Consider the following 11,361-nt stretch of genomic DNA (forward strand, 5'->3'; position numbering starts at 1 on the left):
TCTCTCTCTCTCTCTCACACACACACACACACACACACACTCACCACGCGCTCTCTCTCTCTCTCTCTCTCTCTCTCTCTCTCTGTTAGAAAACACTCTCTGTCTTGAGAATGTTCCAAATATGCCTCACCCCTCCTTTCTTTCCCTCTCCCTCTCACTCTCCCTCCTCTATCTGTTCTCTCTCTCTTGTATGGTGTTTTAATGTCTCTTACTCATATTCGAGGTAGGCATGCACACATGTATACATTAGTTGCTTGGGTCAAATGCCCAAATAAGGAGATGAATGCTAGGATTACGAGGTAAAGGAGTTTGTGCTGAACTGTGAGGAGGGTTCAGCATCCTTCGCCAGGAAGTCTATTCCTAATATGTACATGTTTTTCTGTACATGTGGCCATTTTATACAAAACACATGTTCTTGGTCAAACATCCTATATGTGTATGTCATCCTATCCTCATTGGTTAAGAGGGTGAAACTCCCCTCGACATATGCCTATATAAGATCTGTATTTCTATGAATAAATGGAAGTATTGAGAATACATTGACTGTGTGTTTTCTTGCTTCCCGGCCGTATATCTATACTTTAAGGGACTGAGAAGATTTCACGGTGGCAAAGAGAATCCATAGGGACCGATTGTTAATTTCTAACAGTTAACCATATAACTATATTGACTGTTGAAAACTCACCTGCTGTATCATCCAAAATATTTCAACAGAGCTCCTAGGGGGATGTTCATAAGAATATAGTTAATGGAACAGAATGTTATTGTAACAACAAATTAAACACAGCAAGCCATCTGTACACACAAAATCTTAATCTATAGCTAAGTGAGGTACTATGATATCGGAATAGAAGTGAAGTGCGGCCAAGTATGGTGACCTATACTCGGAATTTGTGCTCTGCATTTAACCCATCCAAGTGCGCGCACACAGTCACACACACACAGGCAGCCATTTTGTTGCGGCACCCGAAGAGCAGTTGGGGGTTCGGTGCCTTGCTCAAGAGTCTCACCGCAGTCGTGGTATTGAGGGTGGAAGGGAGCGCTGTTATTCACTCCCCCCACCGACCGACAATTCCTGCCCGACATGAGACTCAAACCCACAACCTCCTGGTTACAAGTCCGACACTCTAACCATTAGGCCACGACTGCCCCCTAATAGCAAAGACCCCAAATGAGTACCAAGTTCATGGAACAGAAGCTTATTACAAAAATATTCACTCAGGAGAATGTTTGCATTAAAGTTTTTTTTATCTAAAACTAGCCAAGTAATATGTTGTGTTATATTTTAAGATGTCAAAAGGCTATTTACGCATGCTACCTAGGTTGTTAACTAACATTAACTCACAACAGCCTTGTTTAGTTTACTTGAATTCTTAACATACCTTTATCTTGCCATTTTCTCTTCCTCTTTTTATTCTCTGAACCAGGAGGTCCTTTGACAGTGTTGCTGCAATGCTGCTGCCTCTTCTATAATCAGTCTGACTGTGCTTGCATCCAGCTGCAGCCCGTTAGTATAATATTTCCCTTTGATTTAATATTGCGTTTTTGCATAATTACCATCAACCATTTGTCCATTAACAATACATAAAAATAAAATAAAAAAGCTCTTAAGCAGCTGCTTAGTTTTTTTGGTTCTGCTCCTCACCAAATAATACACAAAATTGGTTAATCAGAGGCTGGTGGGGAACATGGCTCAACCAAGAAAAGAAAACAATATGCACAAATTTAGACAAGCCAAAGCGGACGTTCAAGCAGTTGACAATTTCCTGAAGAAAGCTCTCCACATTCCCAAAGATCAAATGAGGCGAGAATAACTCATTAGGATTGAGACTTACCTAGATGAGTGCTGAAGTTGTCCGTGATAAGGACAGTCGGGTGGGGAAGGATGTGTAAAAATCAAAGAACAGGACAACAGCACATCCAACTCTACCTCACCTAGGAGACAAAGTAAATGTTAAGTTGATGTTGTCAGGTTGATGTTAACTACATGAAAATCAAAAGATTGTTGCATATACACAATAGATTTGTGATTACTGAAGAAATTAAAATGAAACCTGCCGTTTGTGTCCTCTGGTCAAGTCCTGGTCAGTCAAACCCAGGATGTGCAACATCTGGAATAAATCCAGCATTAGGACTCTGGAATTGCCAGACAGCTGTGAACTGGAAGGGGGGGCTACAAGATCTACATGACTGCCTGCATGTTCAGCAGGAATAATCCAGGGGACAAACAGCAATGTGCCTAGAAAGCATTAATATTAGTGTAGTCAAGGAACTACAATATTGTGCCTTTTCTGCACCCTTGTTCCAAGAATATTTGCTGGTAGACCCTCAGGTCTTCACAGAGGTTTGTTCACCAACACAAGGAGAGCTTCACACGACAGGCTGACACTTCTGGATTAGTTTTAATACTGTAAGGGAACAAAAACACAACAAGTAGGTCACAGAACATTTCTGCATTAAAGTAATTAAAGCAACATTAACTTTACCTGCAAAAAGTACTAAAACAAATGCAACCCTAACAAATGGACAGACTACAAAAGGCAACAGAATTTAAGATTTAAAAAAAAAAAAAAAAAAAAGCATAAGGCATGGGCTTAAATTTAAGGTGTACACACACACGGTAAAAGTTTAACAAAATTACAACCACACGGAGAGAAAAAAAAAAGGGGGGTCTTTAAAATGGTTTTCCACAAGCCCTGTCAGACTGAAACAAGCAGTGCAGCAAAAATGTGGAGAACCTTGCAAGCAAAGTAGTCTGGAAAAGAAAAATAAAGAGTTTAACATTGTTAATATTGACTTATTAATTTCAATGCACCAGTGACCAGCCATCCCTAAAGCTTTTTGTAAGTGCACATTGCTAAAGACTTGTTACGTAATTTTACACCCCTATATAACCAAGCATAACTGGCTTTTGATATGTACCTGCAGGTGACTGACACTGCCTTCTGTTCTGCTCCTTAACAATTACTACACCTAACGTCGGTTGATCAAAGGCTGCATTGACCCATGGCTGTATTATCCATAATGTGGTTGTAACCTGCTAAATTCAGAAGTCATAGTTCTGGGGCCCGTTCTTCATACATCGGAGATTATTTGAAATAGAGCTGCACAATTAACAGAAATTAATCACAAAGGCGATAAATCGCGATTAGGCAGAAGCTGCGATTGTCATGCGTATCTTTCAGTGAAGCAGGGTTCTGTGTTCTTCTGAAGCAGAGGCCAGAGGGCACTCTCGCACTGAAACTCCAAATAAACCCTGCAGAAGAAATCCAGGAAATCCTGAATAAACAGAAGATTTTACTGCTTTCATTCAACGTGACTAAACACACGACTACAACAACATATGGTTTATCCGAGTTAGTCTTATTATATACTTTAATATTATAATAATGCAATGCTAATTGACAGCCTTTATCACTGTTTAGAATACTATGAAATATGTTGCGCGCCTTACTCTGTGCAAGAAGCCACATCATCTTACAGAAGGATTTACTTCAAACACGACTGACAATATGAAGGGTATTTGGAGTAAAAACATTAAATGTGGTTCTCACGTGCATTCAAATGGAGCAGCATTTACTACACAGAGCTAAATGGAGCAGCATTTACTACACAGAGCTATATTTCACCGAGAAGCTACGCAAACAGCTATCATAAAAAAAATAAATAAATAATAAATAAAAAAAATCGCAGAACGATTTCATAATCCTGCGATTAAATCATCTGCGATTATGAACGCGATTTTGCGTAGCTTGTTAGTGAACTATGGCTCAGTGTAGTAAATGCTGCTCCATCTGAAAGCATGTGATGGAGATTTACTACCGATTACAGAAGCGGCTTTACTGACAAGATGCGCATGACAATCGCATTCGAGTGATCTCTGGCTAATTTGGTTCTTCAAACGAATTTGCGGAATTGATTAAAATATCTGGTTTAAGTTGTCTAAGATTACTGCGCGTTCTTGTGTTCCCCGTAAAGGGCAGATGTATCAATACGCAACCACAATCAGCAATGCAGCGATTGGCTGGCGGCAGGACAGCAATGTAACCTTTATAAGTAAACAGCCACGTGAACAAAACTACAAAAATGTTATAATAGATAAATGAATCGTGCATGGTTTCTTTTTTTACATGATTCCCAATTTTTATATTCACGATTTCTTTGTACAGGCTTTACATTTTTATTTCAATGTTGTAATTAGCAATTCATGTAATTTTATCTTTGAAGCAGATGTTATGTGACAGCATTAAAGTTTCTTAAGGGTCAAGATCAAGTTATCTGCGTCTCCTGCACTTCATCAAGCCGTGTACTCCCATAGTAGCGGTCATTACTTAAATTAATGCACGACTCTGATTAACTGTATAGCATGCGTGTACGACTCGAATACAATTATAAAGTAATTATCACGAACAAATCTTTCAATGAGTAAAACTGTCTGTGTCCATAGTATTCTAGATTACACCTTATATTATTTTAAAATTTATTTTTTAATTATTATAATTTTAAAATTATTGTCCCCAGATTAGTGGGGTACTCTTGTAAATAAAGTAGCAGTGGCTGGGATAGATTTTCAATATCAATTCCACTTAAAAAGATGCCATCTAATCCGGTTTACATGAAATAAGCCTGCTGGCAAACAGGTTTAAGCAAGCTTACCGGTTGCTATGACAGCAAGTCCAGGATGAGCTTCGAAGAACCAAATAATCCAAGATCATGCCAAATCGTCAACAATCAAATCCAGCTAACAGAGTTAGCGACGTACAAAAGAACAGGCCCCAGGGATCAATTAGTTAAGTTCACTTAAACATTCTTCACATTTCCAATGGAAAGTGAAAATGTAGCTAAAAGAGCTTGGAACTCTCCAGAATTCATCTGAATAAACCTCATTTTAAAGTAAACTACAAGCTGACTGCCATCAAGGTACAGGATAAGAGCACATTTAGCTCCTCCAAGATGCCCAGCTGACAATATGGCACATGAAGATTCAAAAGGAGTTATTTGTATTGCCCTTCCTGGTTATGATGTGGGCTCTGGGACAAACTGCAGATGTGTCAGCATGTCCTGTAGTAGAATTCAGTTCTGTCAAGCCAAAGGTGAGCAGAGAGTGGTTTCAGCTTCAGGGCTATGACTGTGCAAGACAACAGTAAAAACAAAGATATGGGTGATGTGCACAGAACAGTACATTAAAATTATTTTTTTTTAAAAGCAGAGTTCTGTACACTAAACAGGTGAAAGCTCTTGGTTCTTTAAACTCCAAATACAAAGCCCATGGTTACAATCTAAAACTGACATTTTGAAAGAGTCAAACAAAGCTCATGTGGAGTGCAAGCTGTAATTTCTTACCTTCAGATGACAACTGGGCTTGGATTAAAGTGCTTTTATTTCCATCAGAGCTTCTTGGTAAAAAAATAAAATAAAATTGATTTTTACATTAAGGGAAACTGTGATGCATAATAACAATAAAATCACGAAGTACAATTCGATTACAAAACCAAATAACAGTCAATCACTACACCAGAGCAACTTGTCAGAAATGCAACTTGATGGGTTGCAGTTGGTAGCGATGATCCAAATGAACCATTCTGCCTTCATTTTCAAGTAACACACCTAGCATTGTTTTAACAGATGCTGCATTGAACAGTGATAGCATTCACCTTAAAGCTGTTGACCCAGCAACGAGACCAATATGCCAGGTGTTGGAAACATTGCAAGGGTCACGGGTTAGTCTTCAGTTCAAGAGGGACTCCTCACCTAGGCAGCTCCTGGAGAATGTTCCTATGGCCTTGTCAGTACCTGATTGTAACAATTAAAAACTCATTAACTAATTTAAAGAAACAAGAATATGGAGGCTTCTGTATAAATGAGGTACAACTGCGAGTTGTAGCATTTAGCCATTTAAGGTCAAACAAAGCTAGAAGGGCTTAGAACTCTTGCATGAGCCACATCAACATGGACAGCAAAGCCAACGAGCGGGCATCAGTCCTTAAAGGAGAATAACATTACATCCAACTCCATGTTGTCCAGCTTACCTAGAAAACAAACGCCACAAACTTAAGTATTCATAATTGCAAGAGATTCAAGACTGTTGTACAGAATTTTAGCAACAAGCACACCTGCTCTCCAACACCTCCCTCCAAGCTGATAGAGGGTGGAGTCACTTGGTCCTTTGCTCATCTTGGGCTTTGACTGGGACCTAAATTTGACCAGAGTATAGCTACAGACTTCTGAAAACGGTTTTATTACCAACATTGTTCAAATGTCTTGTGTTCAGAAGAAACTCACTGGTAAGTTGTCAAACTTGTCCGAGTAAGTGAAAAGTCATTTTTGGGTGAACTATCACTTTAACTCTCCACAGGACACCTCTGCGCCAAATTCAAACAAACACAAGGAATGTTAGTGCAAAACCCAAATAAACAAATATAACAAAGACTTCTAAAATCTAAATATTCAAAAGACTAACATCAATTGCAAAACCACAAAGTGTCAGACAATAGCACTGCAGACACGTAAAGAGAGCCTTTGTAAACACTGAAGCCTATTTCTCTCAATTAAAACCATAACCAAACAATTACAGTTATCAGTGCAACACAGATTAACCATCTTTATAGTTCTTCCTTGTGCACATTGATAAAAAGACTTGCAGCTGTGCATATATATATATATAGTCCAAAGTTTGGGGCACCCCTATACATCTGATATCTGCACTTAAGTGGCAGTGAATATACACAGACAACTGACTACCTTCTGTGTGCCTCTTTACAAAGTAGTACTCCTAGTATTGTAGGAGCAGAGGTGCCACTGAAACAATGAGCACACTGAAAACCAGGAGTCAAAGTTGAGTTTCAATCACAGTTCCGTGAAGATAAGTTCTCCACATTTCCGAAGGCTATGATTACTTATATGGGTGTCTGTGGTCTCTCCTGGAGGCCCTTCAGGCATAGTCAGATCAATTTGCACAAATTTAACTTGATTGTAAACTCAATGCAAGTAAAAACCAATATGCATTTGTTTTAATCCATGTACAAAATGTAAAAATAAAAGGGTGATTGTTACATGCATTGATGTCCAGCTGGTTGTCTGGCTTGAGTTGCTGTAGTACGGAACCATCTGAGGTCGAACAAGACTAGGAGGACTTGGAGTTGTGAAAAGAGACTTACCCAGGGAAAGGGACTCAAGTCGTCAATGGGCTGTCAAGATAGGATAGCAGCATGCTGATCTCAGTTGTTGCATTTTTGAATTTACAGCCAAAGACACCCACAAAAAAAAAAAAATTAAAAATAGGAAAATAGCAACAAGAACAAATTGAACAGCTGATGTTTGCCCGTACAATAACTGAAATTCAAGACCTCAATCACTAAAACTACATGGACTTCCCATCGTCTCACATGCCTGCATTTGTAGCACACATACTCGCTGTCCACAATGGCTGTGCTTTAGATAATTCAGGTGGTTGAGGAGTGTGGAAGTCTGCCAGAGCACAGAGGGAGTTGTCTCATCTCCATGTCTCAGTCAAAAACAAATGTGATGCTTTGAGTGGAAAGGTGAAGTCAGCGTTAACAGCCAACTTACACTTCTGCATTTGGTAAACGGGGATGTATTGAAGTCACATGGCGAGAACAACATTCACCCTCATTGAAGAACTTAAATCGGTTCAAGGAGATCTTCAGAAATAAACCACTTCTTCCAAAGCAAGACTGGTTGACAAAAGAGACTTTACCTTGGTCCAAGGCTCAAGCATACCATTTGAGAGCAAGAGGCTGGAGGATGTTGCATTAGATGACCTGTTGGTGCAGGGACCGATATAGTCAAGGAAGAAAATTTAAATGGAGAAGCGACCAATACTTACAATATCATCTCAGTAGGTGGTTAAATTGCATAGAACTTGCCAACTGCCACCAAGTCAAAAGAGTTGACCGCATCAAGAAACGCATTTCGGCATGATTAGGAAGTCATGGCATGATACTTAACCTGCCCAGCTGAGGGAGAAGTATGGGAGAAAGGTCCATAGAGGGCTAATACAGTTTCAGTGTCACCTGGAAACCAATATTTGTCAAAGCCTGAATGTTGCATTGTCACTGCCTGGCAGAGATGAAAAGCAGGAATGATGACGGCTTTGTTGCTGGCTGCCCTATATAGTCCAAAACAGTGTGAAAGGCTGTGGTTGAGTACCAAGACAGCATAGATAGAGAAAGAATTTGTCTACAGAAGCATTTAGACTTTTCAATAAACAGGAAATTAAAGAAACAGACAAAAGTGGGGTTAAAAGTCACTTTAGAGACACTTTAACTTTAAATATGAAAAAGCATACACAAGGTGCCACTGACCATCCATGCTACTAGGGCTGCACGATAAATCAAAATGGAACAGAGATCGCAATTCAACAGAAGCTGCGATTGTCATGCGTATCTTTCACATGGCAATGTACGGTTTATCGGAGTTCTTATTATAATTTTCATTAAAATAAAGTGTATTTATAATACAATGCCTTTATCACTGCTTAAATACTATGAAATATGTTGCCTGCCTTATTCGGTGTAAGAAGCCACATCATCTCACAGGAGGATTTAATTAAAACACTCGACTGACGTTATGAAGGGAGTTTGGAGTAAAAATATATTAAATGTGGTATTTTCACATGCTTTCAGATGGAGCAGCATTTACTACACAGAGCCGTAGTTCACTGAGAATTGCTCTGTGTAGTAAATGCTGCTCCATCTGAAAGCATGTGAAAATACCACATTTAATAGCATAACAGTTTAATATCGATAGATGTCAGTATAGGGTCTAAAACTATGGTCATATCAGTAATAAGATGCAAGAGTCATGCTGATGCTTAGAGAAAAATAAAATAATTTTACTTGATAAAGGCACCATAAGACATGTGAACCCAAAGGGCCAATGATGGTCAACAGGTATAAGCCACAATTGTAATGACAGCAAGACACTTGAACAAGTTAACAGCAACAATCAATTTAGAACTGCCTATAACTAACTGCTTGATTTTACCATACATTTCTGTCATATGGACATCAACTTGAGATAGTCACCACTGATAAGATATTACGAAATATAATGTAGAAACTTTCATTTTCTGTAAAGCTGCTTTGCAAAGATTTGCATCGTGAAAAGCGTTAAAAAAGAGACATTGCAGCAGTGCCTCTGGTTTTTCATCTGGTTTGCAGTAAATTGGCACATTTTGGCTGGTTTGGATTATATTGTGCTGTTTTTCTAGTGGTGGTGAGATTAAGCTTCATAATTTTGTAACTTGGGCGGTGCTTTTGTTGAACAGAGGGAAATTATGGAGTTATTTAGACTGAATAAAAGAGGGTGAAAGTGATTAATATGGACTGGACAGAAGGCAGTGGAAGTTTAAAAACAATATTTCTCTTCCACTGGTTTCAGGCTGAGTGGATTCCCCAAAAGTGAACCCTTTCTCGAAGCACTGCAATCAAACAAAGCTTCGAACGTCACCAGTGACGTCACTTCACTAAAACCATACAAGCCGATACAATCAACTGTCAATCAGATTTGAGGGTGGGGTTTATTGATATAGTCGGAGATTATGCCATGCCCACTACTGGTGGAAAACCAAGTTTTCATTTTTATTCATTCCTATGAGGAAAATAGGGACAAATATCCAAAAAATATGTCTATCTTTGCAACTAAAAAAGTTGCTGTGTAGTTTTTTTGTTTTTCTTTCACTTCAAACAAATCCAAAAACCTGGAACTAAATATTTATCACTGGCAAACAAAGGAAGACTGTTCTGGTTGCAAGCAACGTCAAGAGGAAATAAAGTTAGATCTGTGGATCTCTCAACTGAAGGGGGTCGCACAATGGACGAGAAGCGCAGCGCCGCATCACATCTTTAAAATTCGCACTGTTTTCTATGTGTGAATGCACACCGGTGCGCCACTCAGCGTCTGAACGTGCCACAGAGCACCACTCACTACTTTTACAGTAAATCACATTATATTTGTCCCAAATGATTGTTAATGTACATAATGACTTCCTCCTAGGCTGGAAAATCTTGTATTGTGCAAAATATTGTATCTGTGGCTTGAACAAAGTCTGGCTGCTTCATATAAAGAGCTATACTAGGGATCACGCTTTCTCTTTCCGTTTGCTCTGTTTTGTCAAACACTTCAAACTCATCGACACCACTTTGAGTGTTGTTCATGAAGTGAACTTTTGCCTGTTTGGTGGTTAGATTAACGGTTTTACATTTACATTACATTTAGTCATTTTGCCGACGCTTTTATCCAAAGCGACTTACAATTGGGGAATACATAAAGCGATTCTTCTTAAAGAGGCAAACAGACACAGGAAGTGCTTGAAATACCAAGTTTTAGGCATTGTTCAAATAAGTACAAGCTAGAAAAGGGAAGGAATAAATAAAGAGAAAGAAAAATAGTTTTTTTCTTTTTTTTAGATGAAGTCAAGTAGCGTTTAAAGAGATGAGTTTTCAGCTGTCGCTTGAAAATGGTCAGGGATTCAGCATTCCGGATATTGGTGGGAAGATCATTCCAGCAGCCAGGAACGGTGAAGGAGAATGTTCTGGAAAGGGATTTTGAGCCTCTCTGTGATGGTACCACGAGGCGTCGCTCACTAGCGGATCTCAGACTTCTGGAGGGGATGTAGATTCGTAGTAGTGAGTGGAAGTAGGCGGGTGCTGAGCCTGTGGCTGTTCTATATGCAAGCATCAATGACTTGAACTTGATGCGAGCCTCAACCGGCAGCCAGTGCAAGGAGATAAAGAGAGGTGTAACATGGGCTCTTTTGGGCTCGTTGAAGACCAGTCGTGCCGCTTTTTGCCGGTTTTGTCTTGTATGATACCTGTGAGTTGTTCCAGACGCGGCGCTGCACTGCTCGTCCTGTGTGCAACCCAAAATTAGGTCTGACAATTACATCAAAAAGATACAAATATAGGTTATGAATACATTTTTTTAAAATTATGTTGAATAAAATGCCGAAATATGAAGAATTCAGAGCATCCTGAATTGAACATGCTCTGCGATTGAATGTCACTACTAATGTCATTTACTTTTTTCTTTCTGATTTTAATTCATGAAGATAATTCACTGTGTCTGCTGGAACTGTGATTATGATATTCATTCAAAAAATTATTGAATCCAACTACCCCAGTATATGGTTCTTCGACATTGTTCTCAAATTAATTTTTAGTTTTTTTTTTTTTACTCATTTTGTCGTTGTTGGATAAAAGTTGGATAAAAGGTGTAAATAGGGTCATCATGGAATTTATGATTCCACTTCTCCACATTTTTAAGTGTTTTAATTTCAAGATATTTTTTTCATTTCAGTTTTTGTCTTTTAAATGCTCAAGCGTGGAAACGCATTCTTTT

At 38.9% G+C, this 11,361-nt stretch overlaps 1 protein-coding gene across 1 annotated transcript in view; it reads left to right on the top strand.

Moving 5' to 3' along the window:
- Positions 1-11,361, top strand: part of LOC107729932 (regulator of microtubule dynamics protein 1-like) — a gene marked incomplete at its 5' end in the record, with an annotated part of 25,695 nt that overhangs the window by 4,641 nt on the left and 9,693 nt on the right. The window contains one exon of the mRNA XM_016540670.1: positions 3,060-3,070. Within this exon, the coding sequence (XP_016396156.1) occupies positions 3,060-3,070 (11 nt within the window). The remainder of the gene's footprint in view (positions 1-3,059; positions 3,071-11,361) is intronic.

The sequence above is a fragment of the Sinocyclocheilus rhinocerous genome, unplaced genomic scaffold (genome assembly GCF_001515625.1).
Source record: "Sinocyclocheilus rhinocerous isolate Xijiao unplaced genomic scaffold, SAMN03320098_v1.1 scaffold2835, whole genome shotgun sequence".
In the NCBI taxonomy this organism is placed as follows: domain Eukaryota; kingdom Metazoa; phylum Chordata; class Actinopteri; order Cypriniformes; family Cyprinidae; genus Sinocyclocheilus; species Sinocyclocheilus rhinocerous.